This window comes from Pogoniulus pusillus, chromosome 17 (assembly GCF_015220805.1).
Source record: "Pogoniulus pusillus isolate bPogPus1 chromosome 17, bPogPus1.pri, whole genome shotgun sequence".
In the NCBI taxonomy this organism is placed as follows: domain Eukaryota; kingdom Metazoa; phylum Chordata; class Aves; order Piciformes; family Lybiidae; genus Pogoniulus; species Pogoniulus pusillus.
Window position 1 is genome coordinate 5,794,392 of NC_087280.1, and position 25,619 is coordinate 5,820,010.

Below are 25,619 nucleotides of genomic sequence, written 5' to 3' on the forward strand. Positions count from 1 at the left end.
ATAAACCTTCTGGACGTTTTGCAACAGTTGAATATCCATTTCCCTGCAAAAGATGTCAGCACAAACTTCAAAAGCAGCCTCTAAGCAAGAAAGATGAACTGCTTAATTATATTAATTAAAGGAGTATTTTATTTATTTAAAATAAAGGCTATGGAAGATGTGAAGCTCCAACTGCAGACTTCAGAACTTGACATCTATTCTCAGCTTCCTTGTAATTTGACTAGATTGAAAATCAGTACTTGGCCAAATGCAATATTTCTGTTGAAATCACTGGACTTCTGTAAATTAGCGCAAACATATTTCAAACCAGACCATCAACTTGCTTTTATTTTCGGCAAGAATACCAAATTTGATTTATGTAACTTTACATGAGATAAACCCTTTCTAATTCTAGGCTTTATTAGAGAACTTACATAGTCCCACAGGCAAGCTGTGCTTCTGAAACTAATGTATTAGTACTTTTGTTTTACTGATATTCATCAGATGGGTTCATTGGAACTTACTCTGCAGATTACTCTGCAGATCCTCTGGGGTCCTGATTGTGAATATTATGGTGACACTTTCATTAATCAAGGACTTGCATAAATCTAAAGCATATTGCCTAAGACCCTTAGAAATGCACAGATCTTAACACTTGAGATGCTGTCTCCCCACCTCAGGAACACTGTTAGCCTTACCTTTGCACAAGCCACAAGCTGGGATGTAGAGAGTGCACACTGTGTAGCAGCAGCAATGACCCTGTTCTGCAGGACTGTATCCTCAGCAACCTGTGCTACATTCTTGGCCTTCAGCACTAACATGGCAGCAGCATTTGCAACGGCTTTGGCCAGACTCATCAGAACATCCTGGTAAAACACAGAAAAAAATCCGTCTTACAATCAAAAAGGTTTATACTTTGCATATAGCAACACAGAGTCTCCTGAAGGTAAGAAGGTCGCTTGTACCAGAACTCAAACTTGTATGGTGTAAAGCAGCAAACATGACTGCTAGTATTAAAACCTGAGTTTTCTGTTCCGAGTGCAGCAGTTTCACTAGTTACGTTATCAAGTTATCAGACTGAAGGAGTGTGGACTGTCAAACTTCGACCTAGCTCAGGGTTTTCAAGATAAATCTATAGTGCAGGCTGCAATTGCACTATTAGTACCAAAACATCTGAAGTTCAACACTAAACATGGTAAATAACTAAGGATGACAACGTGGTAAATAAATAAGGATGACAACCTCAAGGGGCAAACTGCTGAGGACAGACAGTACTTGAGTTAATGCTTAATTCAAGCACTTAACTGTGCTTAACTGTAACTGTCACATCATTTTTCAAAATGCCATTTCCAGCCAGAAAATTTCCATGTCCATGATATAAATATAGCTCTATAAATTGTTGCTCCAAAACATAACTCAAAACAGAAAGCATCTTTCTCTTGTGCAGAAATAACTCTGAAGCTGCAAATTATGAATGCACTCAGGTTCATTCTTGTGTGGAAAATGTTCACAAAACTTCTTCCTATTTCTTTTCTTAAAATGCTATGTACACTTCCAATTTTTTAGTGCAATAGAGTCCTCCTAATGCCTGCAGTGCTAAAATGGTCTGGATTTCCTGTAAGAGGTTATGCATAATTCTAACTTCACAGCAGAATCAAGAAACACAGAAAATCAAGAACACTACTTTTCATTTTGCTTTTAGGATAAACCACATTTTTGCTTATCCATCTTCTCCCAACACTCTATAGCAATTAGCAGAATGTTTATGTGTTTAATTTTAGCCAAGAAAGAGAAGGCTGTAATAAATATTCAATTAGGAATGTAAATGAGAACTCTGAGCTTGCAGACAGATTTACTAGTGGAGCAAGTGTCTAAAATGGCCATCAAGTTACACCAGCAGACATCATAGAATCATAGAATCAACCAGGTTGGAAGAGATCTCCAAGATCATCCAGTCCAACCTAGCACCCAGCCCTATCTAGTCAACTAGACCATGGCACTGAGTGCCTTATCCAGTCTTGAAGACTTCCAGGGACAGTGCCTCCACCCCCTCCCCAGACAGCCCATTCCAATGCCAATCACTCTCTCTGTCAACAACTTCCTCCTAACATGCAGCCTAGACCTAGCCCGGCACAACTTGAGACTGTGTCCCCTTGTTCTATTGCTGGTTGCCTGGGAGAAGAGGCCACCCCCCCACCTGGCTACAATGTCCCTTCAGGTAGTTGTAGACAGCAGTGAGGTCACCCCTGAGCCTCCTCTTCTCCAGGCTAAACAATCCCAGCTCCCTCAGCCTCTCCTCATAGGGTTTGTGTTCCAGGCCCTTCATACCGTGCACTTCACAGTATCACAGTATCACCAAGGCTTCAGAGGTGTATCTGTTGCTGTAAATTACTTCCTCTTGGTTCCACTGCAAATTTGGTTTTGGCAGCAAGTGAAAATGTCAGGTATGTTTTTAACAGGGCATTAAAGAACAATGGGTTTAAACTGCTACAAGTTAAGACTGTTATTAAGTCACACAGGCCTTTATGATAGTTGATAATACTAATAATCTTAAAGAAATTATGTTTGTAATAGAAGAATTTCCTTTTACTCAGTTGAACAAAATTGTGTAAAACTTTGGTTTACATGCATACATGGACACACCAAATGTGAAAATTGGAAATGCTGGCTATTTATTAACAAAAATCCATTCTTCTTCATAAATCCTTGGTATAGCAAGTGGCTTGCAAAGGCAGTGAAACAGAAGGAAGAACAAGGATTGAAGTTGTTTGTGTGCATGTGCATTGCTTCTCACAAAATCCCTAGGGCCTTCAAGACAACCAACTAAGACTACACATGTGCCCCTGGGAAACTCCATTATAATCTTGCATCTGACACAGTGACTGAGTGAAGACAGGCAGAGTTTTCAAAACACAGTTATTTGCTGTACCTTATTTTCTGTATCTGGCTTGGTACTGCATAACTTGCACACCACTGCTAGTGAAGCAAAAGCAAACTGTGACTCAAACACTGTCCAGTGTGATGTTATGCTAAGAATACAGAGATTGATGGGTCACACTGTATCTCAGATCATCACGTAGCTGGACTCCTGGGCCAAATTTTTATCTGTAAAATGGAACGAGTTTCACATCCTACAGGAAAGCTACAGAAGCTATTATCCGTGTAACTCTGAGGTACTGTAAGTCACCATAAAAGAAGCCAGTGATCAATGTGTACAATCTGAAAAGCAACAGTGTGACCAGTATGCAAATAGCACCAGCCATAGATCCTAAAAACTAAGGGGAGATCAGTACAAAAAGCTGTGTCCATAGAGCAGGAAAAGAGCCATACAATGCCCAGAATGAACTAATGGCTCCCATGCAACCAGCACTCTGTGACTGTATTACTAAAAACAATTTCATAATGGATTAACCTCAGTTAGAATTGAGAAACTTCAAATCTAACATTTCCTAACTGTGCTTTACACAGTAGCTGTCTCATTAGTAAGCTGCACAGCTCTGACAGTGACAAGCAACACCCTTGTTACCTGGAACCTTTCATCTGTTTCATTCTCTCCAATTTGTCTCAGTAGCTCCCCACTTGCTTGCCCAATGCTTCCAGCTGCAGTCAAAACTGTCTGTCGAGGCTGAAAAAATAATGGTGAAATAAATTAATTCAGAGAAAATGAGCTTTACTTGAATTTTCTGCATTAGTGTGCAAGCAATAGAATGGGAAAAAAAGAAAACTCATTACACCACAGAAATACTTTGGAAAGTCTTCACATTTTCATATGCACAACTGCACATCCATATTTCAGTGCTCCCATCCAATGCATTAAGAATTTTGGAAAAGTTGAACAGATGTTGTTGTAATACCACCAAGTATAATTCAAGAGAGGCAGTCAAAGTACCAACTGATCTTAGATACCAGGAGAGTTCATGTTCTTCAGAAAATAAATACCTGAAGAGATCCAAGACATACTAGTTGCAGAATCTAACTCATAATAAACTGATCAAGTCTATACTGATTAGTACTACTCTCATTCCTAGAAAACTACAACAGAGGGGCTAACTTTTTGATTTGTATGTCAAAGCAGACAAAGAAAAAAAATTACTATCTTTCCAGCTCCTATTAAACAAAATCACAGTACTATCTGAAATTTGTTTCTGAAAGAGAACAGGGCACCCAGACAAATCAACTATTTATTACACAAATCCATCAACCTCCTCTTGTAACACAGAACACTCTAATATCAGGGTGCAAGACTTGAAGGCATACAGAGACAGATGAAGGAACATGCAGTTGTCAAAGGAACTGCCTGCACAGGGCACATTATGTAGTACTGTTGAGGCGCACGTCGCAAAAAAGTCAAAGCCGTGCACCTGAAAGAGTGAACCTGAGAAGTTTCCATCTACTCACCTCTCCCGAAGTAGGTTGCACAGCCTTGAGTAAATCCGAGACAGCACCAGCCAATGTTCGAGCAGCTTTCAGGAGGTCTTCTCCACTTCCAACCTCATCATCCATGAGAGCAGCAAGGAGTTTCACACCTTTAGACATCTCGGTGAGGTTGGAAGAGATGGTTGTAATTGCACATCCCACAGCAGTGTAATCAGTGTCAACTGGGTCTCCTGTAGAGCAAATGTTTTTTTCATGATCAGATTGCTTTGTGGTTAAAAGGGAGAGGTAGCTGCCACAAACTATGGTGCTGAGAGACAAGAGAGAAGTTTCAAAATAGCCAAGCAATGCCTACTAAGTGATCTCATTGTCAGAGTCAATATATTAAAGACTATCATTTCTCAAATTTCTACATCTCTTCTACAAGAATTTGTCTTCTAATAGGCTTTCTCTTCATTTGATGCAACTTGCTAAGCCCACAATTTGAGCTATCTTTCAACACTGTAAGAACTCAAGGTAACTGAGTATTGACTCCTTTAAGCCACTCACCACTCCTCCTACATTTAATTTGCAGAAGAAAACAGTCAATAAACACAATCTCTCTCTAACCACTCTCAGATCAATATGCTTTTTTGTAGCAACCTTGCAAAAGCGCTTTGTTCTACGCTGTTAAATAAACAAAATTTTATCTCATCAGTCGTCGTATCTTTAAGGTAAGAGATTAAGTGAGGATCGTGTTGGGAGCGATGTGCTTCTTCTGCACATCTATGCACTTAGCTATTGGGGTATTGCCAAAAAAACCCTCTTCTCCAGTTACCCCATGCTCTGTCCCTATGTTACTTGAATTAGACTGAGACATTACTAGGAGACTAGGAGGAAATCCTTCCCTTCAAAATTTACCTGCTGTAAGGTTAACAACAGAGGCAGTTCCTGCAGTGATAGCATCAACCTGAGAGTGTATTTCATGTTTTGATTCATCAACCTTGTTCTGAACCCATACTCTTGATGCCTGAAGAGCAGTAGCAAAAACAAGAATTAATGACTGCAGTGAAGTTTGGTAAGAGAAACTTTAAAAGTGAAACAGAGGACAACAACAAAGCCTTTAAATTAGAATATGAAAGGAAGCATTTTTCAGTGCCAAATCCTTCACTACAGAGTGCCCATTACATTTCAATAGCTGCCCTTTTAAGGTAGGTGCCATAAACAGTGCATCCATGAAAGCTAAACAGTCAACTGACAGTTCCCCATAAAGCAATATCCTCTTAATCTATGCTCTTGCTCTGACCTGGATCAGGAATGACAGAACCATATTTTGTTCTTATTTTTAAAGTATCCAGGAGGCAGTCACTCCCACCATAAACACTGCCCATCTTTGTATTTAATTGTACATATGCACATGAGATAAATAGCATTACAGACATGATTATGCAAGAAAGCCTGCTACATCTCTTCTCAGAAGACCGGTTACAGCACACTTTTAGACACTGTCACTGGATCTAAATTATCTGTAAACACCCCAAAGCATTAAGATCCAGTGTCTGCGAGGGATTAGAACAACTCACCATGTCCTGCCCCAGAGGTGGTAGGTTATCAACTTCATTGAGGTCAGCCTGTGCCTGCTGAACAGCATGCATGCTGGTATTAATAGTCCCCATCAAGGCCTGCTGAGCTGAGGTCTGAAAGGCAAAATGAGGCAATGGCTGTGTGCTACATTCCAAATGGCACTTCGGGCAGATGTTACATAGGCATGACAAGACAGTGAGTGACAACAATGCAGAAGACATACCAGACCATTTCAGATAGTTAGATTTGCCTTGGTGTAAAACAGAAAGAAAATCTCCCTAACATTCCTCTCACACAGTCTTGATTCTGCCTGTGCCATCTTATAGTCCTCTGTACTTGCACAGCTCCACTTCTAGTGGTGTGTCATGATCTTGAGCATTGATTATATCCCCTACAGCTTGTTTTGGGCTTTTAATAGCTTTTTTACATTTAATGAGAAAAGTCAGCATCAGCTTTAAGACTGCTAAAAAGTGTCCAACTGGTGGGCTAGTGATAATTTCACTGTAAGTCTTTTAAATTTGCTTACTTTTTGTCAGTCTATGAGCCTTTGTTTTTCCTAAACCTTCAATACCAGTTTAATTTCTTAGAAGTAAAGATAAGGCTGGAAGAGCCAGCTTTAAAGAAAGTGAGGAAATCTGATACCCTAAACATTCAGAGATGCTCACTAAGACAGCCAGGCAGTCAACACTTGTTATCTTCCTTCTTGCTGAGTAATATGCATAATGTACTTTTCCTGACTACTTGCAGCACAAACAAGTTGCAAAGGCAGAAAGAAAAAGAAGTTTCAAATACAAAACAAGGAGAGTTCTCACAAGGGGTGGCATATGTCCTCTGTGCATCTGACCAATTGTGACTTGTTGCTGGGGAGAAGGCATGATGCCAACGTTGAACGTCTCTGGGCCACTGGACCCTGAACGCATAACAGCTGGTAGTGCCACTGAGCCATGCTCCACCTTTCCTGTTCGGTTGAACTGCTGCTGCAAGATGGTAGACCTAACAAAACACAAAAGCAAAACAGAAGAGAGACAAATCCAACACAAAGAGAATTAGTTCCTGTGTTCTGTCAGCTGTTCTTCCTGTCTAACCATTTTCTAACATGCTAGAAAATAAACTAATCTGGGGCTTTTAGCAGATCAAATACTAACAGCACTAATGAACAAGGATGGCAATGTGCAGTTTCAGCAACTGTGCTACAACAGTTTTGTCCCTTAAAGATGTATGAGAGAGAGAATCTGAAAAAGGTTTATAACAATTGCTTTGTTTCAGTTCTATCATAGGCTTCTCAACAGACGTATAAACCCTGTGGAGGTGTCTCTTGCAAGTCCTAAATTTGGGATAAAATTTGGCATTCTTCCTTCCCTCTTTATACAAATATGTGCACACAGTGCTTGCCAATAATCTGGCAGTTTACCTGACAATGGACTGAGAGGTAAGATACTTCCAAGAATAATAAAATCTACTGTCATCCATGGTCACAAACTACTTTGCCTTATATACTGCTCATATTTAAATATGGTTCAGGCTTTAGCAGCTAGAAACATTGACAGAAATTCTTGTTTTAACAACAACAATCTGCTAGGGAAAAAAAAAATAATTTCTATTGTGAAAACCCTTGTACCCATCTGGTGTAAGTTTTCGGCTTCTTTGCACAGCACTTTCCCAACAGTACATTCTGGAAGCAATTTGGAAAGGGCAATGCCAAAAAGAAAGCTCATCTGAACATGTGTGATCTGTCAAAAGCTGAAATATCACACAAGTCCACATTAAATATCTAACATGTCTATCTCCCGTAAACCATATGTTTCACAATAAATCAGACAGACTTTTCACATACACACTGCTGACACTGCCAACCTTCAGACCTCCAAGAGGAGGCTTGAGTTGCTCGTTACAGCTTATAATGTCACAAATCCATTTCTATTGCATCAGTGGAGGGAAAGACTTAATATTCCTTTTCAGGAGTATGGCCAGCTCTACAGTTTTGCTTTTAGCTATCTTCAGTGACTTCCCCACCAGAACCACTGACTGATCTACCAGTACTGAAACCATACCTTGAGCCACCTCATACTTCTGATGGGTTTGTCTACAGTGACTTGCTGAAACCAGTCAGTTCTGTTCATAGCACTGGGTAAAACTGACCTGACAGGAGCGAATTTTACTACAAAACATGGACCTAGCAGATACAAGCAACTAAAACCTCATCAAATCCTAGATGCGTTCAAAGATCTAATATGAGATTTTCAGGTCTGTATCACTACCTCCCCTTGATATCAGGATTTTACTGAACATAGTCTGAGTCCCTTTGTGCAAGGGTCATGTTACCACAAACACAATGCTGGTTGCCTTAACCAGTAATTTTAAGAATATATTGACTCTTTGGCCCTCAGACAAAGCTAGGAGCCTTCCTGGGCACAATATTTCCTTCTATTGAAGTACCCTGTAGGAAACAGTTCTTTTAATACTAAGAACTATACTGTATCATTTGTAAAAAGCTGCCACAGCTAAAAGGTGTCACTCTTAAATAAAAAGTATTTCCTCATGTCATATACACTCACTTCTTAGGTGAAACAGATTCTTCCAACATGGTTGACTCCTCATCACCTTCAAGCCCAAATCTATCTTTACTTTGTTTCTAGAATGGGAAAAAAAAGTTAAACAATGTGTATTGTTCTTGCTTTCTCTCGATGGTTTACCTGCAAATAAATCTGCAGTCTTGTCTGGTGCTGAACACTATGCTTTTTGGCAGTGTGTGACAACATAACCTCCCCTTCAGAAGGGGTGCCCTTTGCCAGCGAACATTCCAGGTTTTAAGCCCTCACAGATTAAGAATATAAAGGAAAAAAACCTGTTGGTGGCTTTTTGAGCAAAGGTATAAAGAAAGTGCTGAGATACTGTCTTTCTCACAAATATATTAAAAACCCCAAACACACCAAAGTTCCAAGGAGCAAGTGATGTGCAACAACAGCAAATCCTAGCACAGACAGGACATGTACTACCACTTTGCACACTCTCTTCTAAGTCAGAAATATCAGACTGACTCAGATAACTGGAATTCAGCTACAAGTCATATTGAGCATCCTAAAATGTTACTATATGATACTACCTACTGCTAAAGATGAGAAATGGAATACTGTATCCAAGTTTACCATAGTTCCTTTAAAGTTGTAGAAAGTCTGCACATCTGACTTCTTGAGGCAGATTTTTACAGCAGTACAAGGAAGGCAAATATACAAAGGGAAAAGCTAAACCACTATAAACAACGGGGAACTACCATAAGTCATAAAAGTAGAGCTTTATAAAAATAGCCTATTGCTGCTTATGACCCAGCACCACAATATTGTCTGCTTTCCACCTCCTTATGTCTAAGTATATAAACATAAATCACAGGAACTCTGCATGCACATCCAAACATATAATTTCCACCCCAACTTTTGCCAAAGAATTTCTTAATATTATCGTTTGAGTTTATGCATGAGCTGCCTATTTTTAATCAAGACTGTGCCTTACTTCTGTATTAACATGAATTAAAAAAAAAATCTGAATTGTTTTTAAAAAGGTAAAACATCATCAAGTTCAAAGTTTTCTCTCAACTAATTAATGATTTATCACTGAGAACAGGGGATGGGGGGAATAGTGCTGCACTAAAAATGTTAAAATAAACAACCAACCAAATCAAAACAAAACAAGCCACTAACCCAGAGCAGATGAGTTAGAATGCTCCAGAAGGCACCAAGAATTAGCACTATGTAACTGAGAGCACTAAGCCATACTCTGAAGCATGTATCACAGAGAGAACCTGGGCTTGACAATTGGAAATTGCATGCTTCTCTTAGCATCATGGGTGTTTATTACTTAACCTGCTTCTAATTCATTCATTTTAAAACTAGCTGTGTCAGCAGATTGTAAACAGAAATCAAAGGACTGAAGTGGACTAGAAAAATGCACATCTGTATTCTATCAAGACAGAAAGGCTGCTTTCATTTGGCATTAGAGAGCAATGCTACTTTTGAAGCTTAAGGGTTAGAAATGAGTTTTAATTCATCTTTAAAAACCTGCAGTTTATTTAATGTTTATTAAATTTGAGCCTAACAGCCTCAGAGAAAAAGGCTTGTGCTGTGATGAATTTTGGCAATCCTCCTCAACCTCTCATTTCATAATGCCTGATGCTACATCCTACATTGTTCACAGGAACAAAGGCCATAAATTCTCCTAAGCTGCTTGGCTTTCTGAGAGTCTTTCCTTTACCATTAAATATATTACAGCAAATAATGATGTAGTTCAGTCAAACCTTAATAAACTAAGAATTTATCAAGGAGCAACCAGTGCTGCTGGAAACACCTCACTTTGCTATACAATGTGCTTAAAGTATGGCCATCCAGCTACATGCTTAGTAACACAACTGCCATTTTTTACTATTGCTCTTATTTACTTCAGAATAATTTGAATGCTGGAGATGTTAATCAGCCTCTCCTCTCTCCTGAAAGGCACACTCCTTAAACCCAAGTTTTAGGACAGTCTGGCCTCCTCACAGTGATTTTATCCTCCTCATTGTACAACTGAGAAAATCTTTGCTTTTCTGATCACAGTATTTTGAAATCAAGAAAGAATTGCTGGACAACTGTTGTGCAGCCCTTAATGTAGTTTTAAATGCTTCTTCCAGGGGACCATTTCTTACCACCTGATTTTCCACTTTGGTTCACAGATGAAAAATTATAGCTGAAGCTTTTGATTCTGCTCTGGACACTCACAGTTAGCTGTCTACCTTCCAGATCAAGAAACAAAGCCCCAGTATGCTGTATAGACCTATACTACTGATACAGTTCGCAGCTTTGACACCTTTGAGAAGCCCTCACTTAAATTAAACAGAAACAGCTCAAAGGTAACAATAAGTATCAGAAAAACATAATACTGGCATCATGAGAGAAAGAGAACTGTAGTTTGCACACATTGGAGCATTTGTACTGCTGTATAGTGATTTTTTACTACATGTCATCTTAATACTATACCTTCTTTAGGATGATATCAATGTAACCTGCAATTAACTGAGAGATCTGTTCTCCTTCAGTGGTCTGTACTGAGTAATAGCTTTCCTGATATTCACCAAAATCCTGGTGGAAGGAAGACAAGAGGAGGGAAAAAACAAAAATGAAATCTCTTTGAAAACGGGCAGTAAATAAATGAAAAAGCATACCAAATATAAGCGAGAGAATTCACATTTAAAATTCATTTGAACAGACATTTTATTACGTCCAACAGTAAATGAAACTGTTCCAAGATTGTGAGCCAGTCTATATGTGCAGTGAGGGTGGAAAGTATGCTTTTTACTGCAGCTTAATCATGGAGGTTTCATCAGTTGAAATGCCAGAGCACTAAGAGATATTTAGTCCGCCTTTATCAGACTCAGTCTCTGAAGGATTGAGAGATCTTTGGGATTTTATTCTAAAGCACAATCACTGTGCCATTGGAAATGAGGTGTACATGATAAAAGTGAATATAATTTTCTAGCCATTGCCTCTTGCCCTACCAGTGTAAACGATCTTTTCACATCCAAAATACTTCTGCTGCAGTGGTCTCTTGTGAGCCATGTAATTAACAAAACATCACTTTCAGGATAGTCCTTTAAATCCATAATTGTCCAATGTATTAATGAATCTTCCAGCTTTAAGTTCCTACCTTGCAGGTCACAAAGTGCATCATGGCAAGCAGCATATGGATTACAGTCTCTTAACTGTTTTAGAGGTTATGCACAGAACAGACTTAAACAGTGTTTTTTTGGAAAACATTTAAACAGTACCATTGAAGAATTGGTCTGTCTAGAAACATCCCAACAGAGAATGACCCTAGACAGACTGACCCTAGACACCATCAAGGGCCAGTTCACTACTTTCAGACACAAGTGACTTGGACAAAACACATACAGTATCACAGTATCATCAGGGTTGGAAGAGACCTCACAGATCATCAAGTCCAACCCTTTACCACAGAGCTCAAGGCTAGACCATGGCACCAAGTGCCACGTCCAACCTTGCCTTTAACTGCCCCAGGGACGGCGACTCCAGTCACATTCCATTCTCCTTGCCACATAGATCTGTCTTCCTCTAAATATACACCAAAAAATTACCAGAGTGAAGCTTTTAGGTGATGCAGCCCAGCGTTTCACAGTTGTTAGTGGCCATTCCTGCAACACTTCCTTGGTCTTTTCATCCACACGCATCACTGAGTCTTTGGTGACACCCAGCAAACGAGGAACCAGTTTGTTTTTGCCTTTCATTTTTTCCTAGAACAAGATGTGAAAGACATTTTTTCATTCAAATGGGGGCTTCCCATAGAAGAAAGGAAAAGCATGATGGAATACACTGACAAAAGGAAGCAGCTGGCATGCAGTTTACAAGACAATTTAAAACAGTAGTTAATTTGATAGTCTTTTAAAAAGATATTAATGGAAAAAAGTATATTTTTACCTCCTGCCGTACAGGGCAACTACTCTGTTAACAACTCCCTACTGAAGCAGTGTATTGTTCTAACCATGTATGCTTTTTATATTTAATATTTTAGTGGCTGAATATTACACACCATAACTTTAGTATTGCTTCTAATACACAGCTTAGCTCAACAGCTCTGTTAGAGTTGGGACTCTTTTTGCCAGTAAGGGTACCTAACAAGGCATCGTCCACTGAATGCAGACAAGATACCAAGGTAATTCTTTCAAAGTGTACCTCTGCACTCCTTTGATTATATTTTCACCTTCTACCTGCTTCACTAGAATTTGTGGATGACTAAGTAGTTTAAGGAAAGGCAACATATCAATAATCAGGTACATACAAAGACTCTATAATAAATGTGGGAACCTAAAAATGAAGATGTTTGCCTAAGTTCAGCCTCCTCTCCATTCTGTGTGAGTCGTACTGAATACTCAGCCACTAATGCTTCAGTCTCATTTTCACATCAGTACCCTGCTACCAAATTACTTCACCCTTCAGATCCTTGCAGCTGATAAAGTTATTCCTCAGATGCAATTTTTCAGCATGCAATTCCTATTATCATTAAACTTCTAAACAGGAACAAATTATGAGTTTTTTGTGCATGTTTTTCTGAGGACAGTACACTGTTGGCAATCAAAAGAAAGAAGAAGACATGTCAGTTTGTAGATACTGAATCACAACAGACTCAATTTTCTCTGTGGTAGCAGCAAAACAAGAATCTAACCTGAAATTATAGTTCTGGCCCACACACTAATTTACACCTTTTTCTAAAATCTGCTTTTGGACAGAAGCTGAAAGAATCTCTTTTTTTGCTCAGTGTAGAATCTGAGGTGCAACCACACAGTATTTTCAACCTAAAATCTACCTGACCTTAACCAGAAAAAATGACACTCCGTAGGTCCGCAGAGATCGGGCGAGCTTCACATACTTCACTTTGGCTTCTATTTCAGTCATCTCACCACAGTTTTTGTGCTCCTGTAAATGAGAGTTCAGTATCATTTGGGTGCAAACAATGCCTTCTGGAAACAAACAAACAATGGTGTAGATTTATCTGTTTAATGATGCTTAGTCAGTAATCATTGCAAGTACAGTATTGAAAAAGTACTAGATAGAAATGTTAGCAAGACTCCATCCCACAATTCCTCACACTGCAAAACAACCAATTCATGCAAATGGAACACTCCTCTTGGGTCCTCATCCATTCTATCACTGCGTCAGATCAAGCACATTTAAGTCACTTCCAATAGTGTTAAATTGTAGGTATTGCTGCTATTTGATTCCATTGGGTATCATACAATGAAGATCTCCTCATTTGGCTTTTTGAAGTCGAACAAATATCCAAACACTCATAATTTTTTCCAGGAAAAGATTATTTATTCCTGCTGTGTGTCCAAAACTGCTGACTCACAAGAGACTCATGCCTTCTAAGTGACCATTTCTCATCTCCTGTCTTTCCCATGTTTTTTTTCCTGCCAGTTGTCATGTTATATACTTTTTTTTTAATTTCATGAAGAGTTCTACTAGTGAGAAAGAAGCAATGATTTTTCTCAACATTTCACCCTGACATACTCATGTAGGTGTGTCTTATAATTCGATTTCTGTTTGTTAATTTACTTATTAATAAACTTGATTACCTCTAAGCAATGACAACTACCAATATTATGTATTCAAACTTCAATTCAGCATCTGTTCTCCTACCCCTCACCGTTTTGCTGGAAGTCCTATTGTAAGGTCCTGCTATTCAAACACTGTTTATGGGACTGTCTTTCACAGTCCATGTTCCCATCACGTTCTTCTGAACTGTTGGTGGCCACCTCTTTCATGACGACTGATGGCAGCAGGGGGAGCAACAAGAACATGGGAAACACTCCTACTCCAATTAAGTTACCATCTTGACAACGTTCCAAGAAGAGCACAGAAAGGAGCAATTTCAACTCCAAAATTCCCCATGCATCCCAAGGGCACAGATTGATCTTATCTGTCTAGTTTAGCACAGAGAACACAACCAGGATCCCAAAAGAGCAAGGAACCCAGATGTAGCCACTGCAGATGGAATATTGGGCGAAAAGAACCTGCTAAATAATTTTATAACTCAGGAAAACAGACGATTTTTTTAAGTAAAAACACCTCCCAACAGTCCCATCCTCCACTACAACAATAAAAACCCAACAAACAAAACCCACAAAACCACCCAAACAGCTTGCTTATTCTATCCTGCTATTGCTTTGCTCAGCATCAGTGCCCTTACCAATGAACTTCTTGTCTCAAACTTCTAATAAATAATATTTGACATGGGCAAAAATCATGTCTATGAATAGCACTCAGAATCGAATTCATCTTTTTTTGCAACACCACTTCCAGCAGCTGCAAGCATACAGAAAAGTGTCAGACCTACTTATCTACAAGGAAGCACTATGAATTTCATATAGGACAAGCCTATTGAGATACAGAACTCTGAGACATGGAATATAACAGCCAGCCAAGTACATCACCTATTCCTGCTCTTCAACTCATCTTCCAAGCCGAGGTCACAGATCACTGGTATTCTGTCCAGACACCTGACGACTTCATTTTAGCTGCGCACCTCAGAATTTTTCAACTTGTGTTATATCACCAAACTTGTATTTCGGTAGGCACAGATATTTAGTGCATCTGCAGCACTTAAACTCTGGGACCACTTCTGACACCACGAATACATTTTATACTCAATTGCTTCAGCCTTCCAATTGTGTGTTTCTCGCACACGTCACTGAACTCAAGCATCGGCTAGCCAAATTCCATATTTATTGAAGCTCATGTTCGAAGAAAGAAGGCACAAAACTAAACCCAGATTTCCTAAATGTGCTTCTTTTTTGCTACAAATACACATCCTTACATTTAAATGCAACTGAGAAAAAGGTCCTAAGAATATTGAATATTCACTCTCTTGCCTTCAACAAAGCACACTGAATAATCATCAATGAAGAAAAAAGAATCAGGACCAAACAATATGCTTAAGAAAGGAAATGCTGTCAGATTCTTTACACTTGATTTTCTCTTAGCTATATAATTCAAGTATATATAGAGATTATGCACCTGTGAAAGCTTGTATTTTTCTTATAAAAGGAAGTGAAATTATAGTAGGTTTTGCAGCTTCAAAATTACCTGAAATATTCTCTTTTCAGCCCCTCTTTGTTTGGTATATTCTTTAGGCAGGAATTCTTTTAGGCTAGGGAAAAAAAAAATCATAGTTAATGCTGCCTTCATGAGAAGTAATGCTTTCCATTAAGTCCCCCAAGCTTCCCAAGATGGACAGAAAATAACTACACAATGAAATAAAACTGACTAAAAAGGATAAGGATACCTTCCACAATGAAGGAAAACACTTTAGTTACATTCCCATGTAGTATCTCTTCATGTTTTGAGAAGTCATAAGAAAATAAGTAGTATCTGGGAACCTTTCCTTTCTTAAACACTATGTCATCTTCCAGCAGCTCAGAGGAGTTAACATCCAAATCCTAATACACTCCTTGTAATCTAGGGGAGAAGGGAACATCAAACCTTGTGCCAGCTGTGTCTGAATTCAGACACTCCTATTACTTTCCAGTAGCACTGATTTACTGACATATGGGACCAAGCTCTTCCTCTGTGTCTCCCAAGAAATGTTAGAGCACAAATATTTTACTGAGAAACTGCAAAGCCATTTAAGTGGACACCTAGTATCAGCCACTATCTCAAAAACTGTCATAAATAACTGCTCCTAAACCCTGCTACTCTCAGATACTAAGGGTTTCAGAATACAAAGTAAACTACGTACATGAGGCCTCAGCCATAGAATTTAGTCCAAAGTGTCATCAGTGACCTGGATGAGAGCAGAGTGCACTGACAGCAAGTTTACTGATGACACCAAACTGAACAAGGTGGCTGCCACACCAGAAGGCTGTGCTGCCATTCAGTCAGACTTGGACAGGCTGGAGGGTTGGGCAGGAAGAAATTTAATGAAATTACATGAAGGCAACTGTAGTGTCTTGGACTTGGGAAAGAACAACCCCAGGTATCAGTACAGGTTGGGGACTGACCTGTTGGAAGGCAGCAAAAGGGAAAAGGATCTGGGGGTCCTAGTTAATGGGAGGTTGACCATGAGCCAGCTATGCACTCTTGTGGCCAGGAGGGCCAATGCCATTCTGGAGTGTATTAGAAGAGGTGTGGCTAGTAGGTTCAAGAGAGGTTCTCCTGCCATCTACTCTGCCCTGGTGAGGCCACATTTGGAGTACTGTGATAAGTTTTGGGCCCTCCAGTTCAAGAGGGACATAGAACTGCTTGAGAGAATCCAGCACAGGGCCACAAAGATGAGGAAGGAAATGGAACATCTCTTTTAGGAGGAGAGCCTGAGGGAGCTGGGGCTCTTTAGCTTAGAGAAGAGGAGACTGAGAGGTCACCTCATCAATGTTTATAAATATGTAAAGGGTGAGGGTCAGGAGGATGGAGCCAGGTATCTTGGTGATACCTGATGACAGGACAAGGAGCAATGGGTGGAAGCTGAAGCACAGGAAGTTTCATTTAAGCATGGGGAAGAATTTTTAAACCGTGAAGGTGACAGAACATTGGAACAGGCTGCCCCGGGTGGCTGGGGAGCCTCCCTTTCTGGAGATATTCAAAACCCGCCTGGATGCATTCCTGTGTGATCTGGTATAGATGATCCCGCTCTGGCAGGCAGGTTGGATTGGATGATCTTGTGAGACCCCTTCCAGCCCCTGACATTCTGTGGTTCTATCTTTAAGAACCTCCTCTGTATCACCTTTCATTATTTTTCAATCACCTGAACTGAAAGGGTGAAATGCTAGTTGTAAATACACTGAAATTATTACAGTGTTATCTATAATCAAGGTATTTTCTTCATGATGCAAACAATAGTTTCACTTCATTTAGCATGTAGTTTAATGTATTTGGCAAGACCTCCTAGAATATTACCAATTAGTCTTCTCTAATCTTTAATTATAGATTATTACATGGTCAATGAACTCAGTTTTAAAAAAAATCTAATAGAAAGCAGTTTTTATTTAACCTGGTTTACTCTGAGTTTGTCCATCCAGTTCTTAAAACAATTACACACAAGTACCAACATATTGGTGGGTTTTCCTTAGTGCAAAGATATATGCACTGCTCTTGAAAAAGACAGTTTAAGACAATAAATCAGTGGAGATTAAGGAATTGAACCTACTGGTCATCGAGTGGAGAATAAAAAGCAGAGGAGGGGAGTTTCAGCTGGTCCCTTCCTGTCTGCATATGAACAGTACAAATTCTGTATTAGATATTCCCTCAGCAAATTCAAACACAGCAGAGTACACCTCTGTAGGTGTAATGCAAAACTTCAGCTGTATGAGGGAGGGCATGAAGAAGAACTATTTGCAATTTGATAGTTCAAAAGCTTTCACAATTTACTTTGGCATGAGCTTCAAGGACATTCCAACAACTGATACCAATGTGCTAACAAGATGCAGGCAGTAATTTTAACCTGTGCCAAGAATAATCTATCAATGACAAAAAAGAGAACAAAAGATCCCTCTATATAAACATATTCTAGACATGGCAAACCACACTAAGATGTTCCAAAACAATGCTATGAAATATTAACGCTGTTCTGCTACAAGTTGTATTCTGTATGGGCTGACAGATTCATATGGTATGGGTTGAAAGGGACTTCAAAGATCACCTCCTTCCAATCCCCCTGTCATGGGCAGGGACATCTTCCCCTAAGCCAGATCCTTCTGAAGGGAATATGTAATGTGGTAAGTGAATGAACATCTCGAGTGTACTTCATATATTGAGCTATACCATACAGTTTACATAAAACTTAACTACTTTAATGCTTTAAAAGGATGAAAGAGGAAGAAATAGTCAGAGAGATTTTAAAAATCTCAACCTTTTTCAAGGAAATAAGACTCATCAGAAAGAACAAGATGCATTTTCAGAAAAAAATCCAGCAGTGATCTGCACTGTTTATAGGTATTGTTCATGATGAGTCAGGAACACTTGGCTTGTTTAGACTCACAAAACAAATGAATGAAGTTTCACAAAAAAGCTGTCATGAAGGCTATGTACAGCCAACTGCAAACACTAAATTATGAACATGCACACTTGAAATTAGAAGGCAATGACTAAGCACTTTAGACTTATGGAGTAGGCTCTTTTACAGTGGGGAAAAGAGAAATCAGAAAAATCTTAATGAAACTGATTATACACCAGACCAGCAAGCAACTGTTACACAGTGTCCTGTAAGGTCTGACCTTAATTTAAAAGAAAGGAAAACAATAGCAGAGAAATTTTCCTGCAGAAAATAACAAGGTTCTACATTTTGCAATTCTGTTTCTAGATGACTTCCAGGGGAGCAACATTCTCTTTCTAATGTACAGCTCGACTATCCAGACCTTTCAATTTTCCTAAGATGAAAAAAACCCCCAACATTAAATAATTATGCACTTAGATAACTTCAATCTGTGATTGCAAACTCTGCAGCACTGTGTATGAAGTAGAAATATCATCCAGCCTGCTGCTTCAGTCCACCATAAAACACAATTATATGGAAGCTTAAACTTAAAAAATAAAAAATCTTTACACAGAAAAGACCAATTTTAGCACCTAAAAAAAGCAAGGAAAAAAGGCACCTGAAGTCTGCACATCAATTTGCAAGAGCTGTGGGGAATTGCTGCTTAAAAAATTAACTTGCCCCCACTGCTGGAACACCTAACTCTTGAAATTACCACCACACTGCATTGGCCTGTCATAATATAATATCCTAATAGTTTGCTGCAGGAGTACCCAAGTGAGTGGATGGAAAAGGGAAGAATAAGTTGGCAATGGTCACAATTCCAGAGAGTAAGAATCAGGAGTCCACTGAAGCTATTAAACTAAGTGCCTACTAGGAAATATCCATGGGCCAGTCAGCAGCAGACAAGCAGTACAGAGAAAAGCTGACTGTCCACTGGAACTTGGGGACATTGGTTCATGTGGTGTGTTTACATAATGGAATTGCTACTTCAGGAAAATCTTTCAAAGGCAAAATGTTTCAGACAACCAGTGCTGCAGCACTGCACGTTCCAAAGCATGCCACCATTATGAAGCGATTCCCCGAGATAGAGTAAACCCCAGACTCAGGCTCACAAAGGGACTACAGAAGTGGAAACTGAGCTTCACCAGTGGAATAGGATGGAAATCAAATATGCACCCATTATTTGTGCATGGCATTAAGGTATCTGAGCCTCATATGCAGGCAAGACTGTCCATAAAACAGCTTTCTTCTGCCTTCTCACATTCCTTTCCTCAAACTCTCTACCTTGGGCAATTCCACTACAGGCAAACCAATCCAAAAAACAAAATGGACATTACAATGAGACATTTAAATTTCAGTCAGTCAAGTTGCCCTGCTGATAGCAGTAAAGTATGACAATAAAGGTTAAAGAATGGGCCACCTATAGGCAAAGTTCCTGTCCACAACTGAAACAATGAGCACAATTCTAGATGTCCTATTCATACAACACCACAAGAGGGTGAATTTGAACCAATTAGTGTCACTAAAATGCTTGGAATATTTAAGCTCTACACAAAGCAACATTAACTTTATTCAAATGACACAGCATCTTGCTATTTATGTATCTTGCTTGCAAATTAAATGTCTGTGACATGTATTGGTATATACCTCATTCACATGTGGCATTACTAAATGCAAGCAGAAGTAGACTTCCAATGAAGAGGAAAATCCAGTTTTCCCACATCATGAGGTGGTTGGGAAACCCAGCTGTGTACTTAACTGGAAGCCTGGGAGGAGATGGTGCCCAGTGCTACCTGATAAGCCACTGCCAAAGGTCTCTTCATCAACTGGGTTGCTAATTTGTGCAATATGCCTCCTTGCAAAGGGAGACTGTTATAGAAAACATTGCGAATCTGATGGGCTCTACCTGGAGTGTTGAAACACAATTAGTCTGTGACAACTCAGCCTTAGTTACACTTGAGGTCACCCAAATTTAGAAGTTAGAAGTGTTTACTCTAAAAATCCAGGTTTGTGTTTGTGTTCCACATGAGGTCCAAACTGGATCTGTGCTTGAAAGCCTCCAAATTCACAGGCCTTCTCGAAGGAGACAGGATGGGAACCATTCAGAATGTCATCACGAGCCTACGGGAGGTAAGCAAAGCCATGTCAGAGACATCCAAAGTAACTACTACATCTCCAAAATTCCTTGAAAGCTTGAACACGGCCCAAGAATCCCAGCACCTCACTTTTCAGTCTGAATGCTTTATTTCATTCTGCATATGTCTATGACTAAGAAAGGGCTAGACTATTTTTCAGGTGATGGATTATCTATGGAGACTTATTGAAACCTTGACTGTAACAACTTGCATTAAAAAGTGGACCTGACACCCATTTTCTGCTGCACATAGAACTCATGTGCATATTCATGTATATTTGTATGTACATATACAGAAATACATGTGCATAAGCATACTTGCATGCAAAAGCTTTTATCACACCACTTGGTAACAGCATGAAAAATCATCTGCCTAAGTAAGCAAAAACCAGATTACTGCTACATAAATGGCAACAAAAGAAAGCAAACAGCATTTTCTTTCCTTTTGTTTAAGTTTAGTGGTGATGGAAGATGAGAGGTTTTACAGCTGTGGCAATAGAAAGCTTATCTATCCGTAGACAAAACAATGACAAGGCAGTATCAACACATACTGTCATAACAGTAGCCTTGGATAAATATGTAAGTGGCAGGAGAAGAGCTCCATGTGACATAGTCCTCTAAGATACCTGACAAATGTAATTCAGTCTTACATTATCTTTTGCCTCAGAGTTTTAAAATGTAATTTAAAGCAATTCCATTTGACTCATCTGCAAGTGTAACAACTGAACATTCCATTTCAATGTAGGGGTTTTATTTTTAGAAAAACACAACTGTAACTCAGTATAAAAGCCTGAATTTCAGACTGCATTAGAGACAGCTGCATTGGAGCATTCAGTTATATATTATCTTATGAATATAACTGTAAGCCTTGCTAAGGTATCTATAGTACTTCTAACAGTGTGAGAGCCTGCCTAGGTGGACTCACACCATGTTACATGATAAGGTCCATTTAGAACAGGAAGCCTGCCTTTTGTGCTGACTGAGCTGAAGACTGTAAAGGGTGCAGAAGCAGCTCTCTCACTGATTGATGGAAAAGAGACGAGAAGTGAAAAGCTGGTGGGAGAACTGACCTCTAATTCCATATGACAGAGAACGTATCACCTAGAGAAGACTCAAGATATTCATGAATTTTAAGGCAACCAGGACAAAGATTAAGAGTTGCTGATTTTTTGTTGAGCATCCATTATTGGGTTAAAAGTACTAGATTAAAAACACCCAGCAAAGCCTCTGCACTATCACATGTTCTTACTGGGACAGACTAAAATATGAAACCAAAGCACATCCAGAACAGGGATTCTACAAGATGTTTCAGCAAGATGTTTCTACTTAACTGACACAGTTTTCCTCAAAGAAGAATCTGTATTTCTGGTCCACATACTTTACCTGAACATAAAGCAAATTAAGCTGAACAGGATCTCTTGAATCTACATTTTGGTCTGAATAAAAGAACTTCCGTCTCAGCAATAGCGTTTCATTTTCATCAACTCCTTGCTCTCTAAACGTTCGGCTATGATCTAGCCAATTCACTGCAACAGAACCACAGACATGAGCACTGTTAAACACACAGCCATGTCAGTGTTAGAAGCTGTTGTGAAAATCATGTGATAATTGGCATTTCCACTGGAGGGAGGAACTACAAAAATGTGGGGTTTTTTTTCATTTCTCTTTCTAGCCAGTGCTGAATTTTGCTACAAATGAGAACTGAAGAGCAGCACTGCAGAGAAACAAGAATGTACCACAGTGTAACACTCAATTAATATTGTTGAAGAAACGACTACAGCAACATTTTGATACTTAATTTGCATCCTTAAAACTTCACTGCAAAATTAGCTACAAGTCTAGCACATTCTCCCTCTAAAACCATTTGTTCTGTTTACTTCTCTTCTCCCTGAAAAGAACATTAAAACATCTTGCTCCCAGTCACAGTTAATCTTAGCTCCTTCATTTAAACCAGAAAAAATGTTTGCCATGACTTTACACACAAATCAGACAGTCTCTTAGTTCATTGGCACTTTTCATTCATACTTAAAATTTATACCTTCAAAACCGAAACTCCTTTGGAATGGCTTTCAGTAAGCATCGATATTTAAATACCCGATTTTAATGAATGGGAGAAAGTAGTCATTGTAGAAATGACCCTTCACATTTCAGTAACAAGCACCCTATCAGAAAGTAACAGAGCACACTTGAAAAGACTCACTAACTCTCACAGCTGCAGGCAACAGCTTGTCCATTTTCGTAATTAAAACATATTCAGCAGCAGACAACATTATATACATAACAGGATGCAAAATACAGGTAAGGATCAGCTGAGACACACTGGAAGATCTACAAATGCATTCCTGTATAGTTTTCTTGAACCACACTGTGGAAATATATTAACTGGAGAAATATCCTGCAATACATCACTCACAGTCATCATCTGTATGAAGCTTTGCCTTCAGTTTTTCCATTTTTCTTTCATCACGCAACAATGTCCTATCTTTCTTAAGTGTTCCTGTACTCTCCTCTTTCTTCTCTTCTATGCTCTCCTGGATCAAGGAATATTCCTCATAATTTGTTATTCCTAAAATGATAAATAAATCCAGCATTTGTAAAAATAAATGTATACTAGATGTCAGGTCAAGTGGAGTATTTGTTTCTCTATATTGAAGTGCCAGTGGTTCATTTCAGGTATCGTAAAGGTATTTCTGATTAAATGCTAAAACAGTGTTGAAGGAAATCCCAAGAATGATCTGCAACTGCTGCATCCAAGACACCTCTCCAATATGTGACATTATCCTTCAGAAACATCATTTCTCTGTCATATGCTGTATTTGCCACTTGCAGAAAGACTTTAAGAGGCTTTTTGTTAATCTGCCAAGAGATGCTGCCAATTTAAAACACGATGGAATCTAAAATTCCAGAACGGAGACACACCATAGTAAATTTCATTACATGGATGCCTACAATCACTTCCTGAGAAGTGAGTCATTTCAGCTTGCCCACAATGTGCAGAAGAAATGGGATAGAGCAGGCTGAGCAACAGAAACCATGTGAAACATATTAAATATTTTGTCTGGTTTAAAACTCAACTTTCCCGAAGAACTTTACATGAAACTGAAGTGAAAAGCAGTTCACAAGTTTATTTGCTCAGTTACTCTTACTTCTTCCCACTGTTTGGTAATGCAGATATATGTGCTACAGGAAAGCAAACCAAATGCTCATCTACATGACAATATTCATGAAAATAAGTCAAACTACTTTTTGAAGTAAATTAGTTACAGCACATTGGAATCCAACATAGAAATGGTCAAACAAGACTGAAATGGATTAAATTCAGCTTAATTGACTTTTCAAGTCAATTCATCTTAATCAAATTAAGGCCACTTTTGTTCTTAATAAGAATTAAGTAAAAGTTTAAGATTATTTAAACTAATCCACATTGGATGCATGTTTATAGTTAAACATGAATTAGTTTTCCAAAATGTCTGTATTTAGATAAATACAAAGACAGCCTATAACCAAGACGACACATTTTTGACCAGCTGCTCTGGATAAGCTCCAGATGTCATTTCACAAACAATACAGTACTGCGATCAACTCTTCATCACAACAATGCAGATCCCCAAGTTTTGGTGCATTCCAGGGTTAAAAGTATTTATCTTTTATCTCATTAAAACCAAGCATAAATTTAGTTCTGTTTCTCAATCACATAGAAAGTGTATGTAAACATAACAGATTCTAAAAAAAATTATGACTGTATTGTCAAGAAAATTCGTGTCTTCAACTGCTAAATACTGAGGTTTTAAGACATAGTTAGCTCTGACTTTCATAAACCCTGGATAACAGACTTTAAAGAAGCATTTGGCAAATGCAAATGGGTAGCAAATTTAAGTACCTTTTTAACATGTGCCTATTTGTAGGCAGTAATGCATGTAACATCCTAAAACTCTAAATGCAAATGTAGCACAAAAATACTTTCTTAAGTGTGTGGGTCCCAAATTCTTACCTATCCTACTGCAAATAGTAACCAGCAATTCACCAACTGTTTTAGAATCATCCACCATGACTGTTTTCACTGATCCATCCAGCATACGTATTTTCTGAGGCCTTTGTTTCTTTTTGTACTCCAATATATCCTAGAAAGCAAACAATAATTTTTCTAAATGCTTTTGGAAGCCACCACAAGCCAACCCACTAACTTAGATGCCGAAAAGAGGACTTCCTCCCCATTCCCCAAGCCTTTTAGTTGAAAGCAAGCTGGCCATTATGTGAGTATGTATGACCTTATCATCTTTAGTATAAAGGAAACCCAAATATAATACTAAGTCACCTTAAATTTAAACCTTCTTACAAGCCTTTTTCTTTCTGTTGATCATTCTGTGAAGAGATTACAGGGCACCATAGTTCAGAGTCACTATCAGGTACAGAAAAAACCCTAACTACTGAGGCAGAGCAAGGAAGAGAAATTGGTCATTTTCAGGAGCAGACTCAAGACCCTCCTGCCCCTTCTAATGCTAAACATTTCTCTTGCTACTTGGGAAGCAAGTTTTCTAAAATTATGTCTGTGAAAGAAGCAACAGACTTGCAGCCTACCCCATTTCTCAGCATGTAATAATCCAGCGTTCTTCCAGCTTCCAGCCATATACCTTTCCGTGGATCATCATCTGATAAGAACAATCCATAGTCAGAGGCTGCGAAACAGAAGAGACAGAGATTCACTGACAAATAGTAAAGCCATGAAGTCAGCATGGTTCTAATTCAAGGTTGTTCAGCTTCCACTACACCTACCTTTCATTCTTAATGAACTTGGATATAAAGTTTTTGTCAGTGCTTCAGAAAACAATCAACTTAGCAGGGAGAGGAGGGTAGATCAGGCTTTACAGAAGACTTGGAAAAAGCTTCACTAAGCAAGAAACTTGTCACACCTACTGTGTAATTTATATTACATTTGCAATTATTTCTCCAAGACTACCTTTTTTAAATACTCAAAGGTTCTGCTTCAGAACTGACTAACCAAAATTTAAACTAGTTTTGGCTTAACCACAGTATATTCTTTAGAGCAGTAGTCCCAGTT

The 25,619-nt window shown here is 38.9% G+C and overlaps 1 protein-coding gene across 4 annotated transcripts in view; it reads right to left on the bottom strand.

Annotated features, from left to right (window-relative positions):
• The window catches only part of TLN2 (talin 2), a 164,418-nt gene that overhangs the window by 67,747 nt on the left and 71,052 nt on the right, over nt 1-25,619 (bottom strand). For all 4 annotated transcript variants that reach the window (XM_064157421.1, XM_064157422.1, XM_064157423.1 and 1 more), the window contains 16 exons: nt 25,139-25,236; nt 24,552-24,681; nt 22,974-23,126; nt 21,944-22,086; nt 20,420-20,547; nt 15,543-15,606; nt 13,269-13,373; nt 12,038-12,193; nt 10,923-11,024; nt 8,472-8,548; nt 6,729-6,909; nt 5,916-6,029; nt 5,254-5,362; nt 4,378-4,586; nt 3,506-3,604; nt 678-845 (listed from right to left, as the gene is read on the bottom strand). In XM_064157421.1, the coding sequence (XP_064013491.1) occupies nt 678-845; nt 3,506-3,604; nt 4,378-4,586; nt 5,254-5,362; nt 5,916-6,029; nt 6,729-6,909; nt 8,472-8,548; nt 10,923-11,024; nt 12,038-12,193; nt 13,269-13,373; nt 15,543-15,606; nt 20,420-20,547; nt 21,944-22,086; nt 22,974-23,126; nt 24,552-24,681; nt 25,139-25,236 (2,036 nt within the window). The remainder of the gene's footprint in view (nt 1-677; nt 846-3,505; nt 3,605-4,377; nt 4,587-5,253; nt 5,363-5,915; nt 6,030-6,728; nt 6,910-8,471; nt 8,549-10,922; nt 11,025-12,037; nt 12,194-13,268; nt 13,374-15,542; nt 15,607-20,419; nt 20,548-21,943; nt 22,087-22,973; nt 23,127-24,551; nt 24,682-25,138; nt 25,237-25,619) is intronic.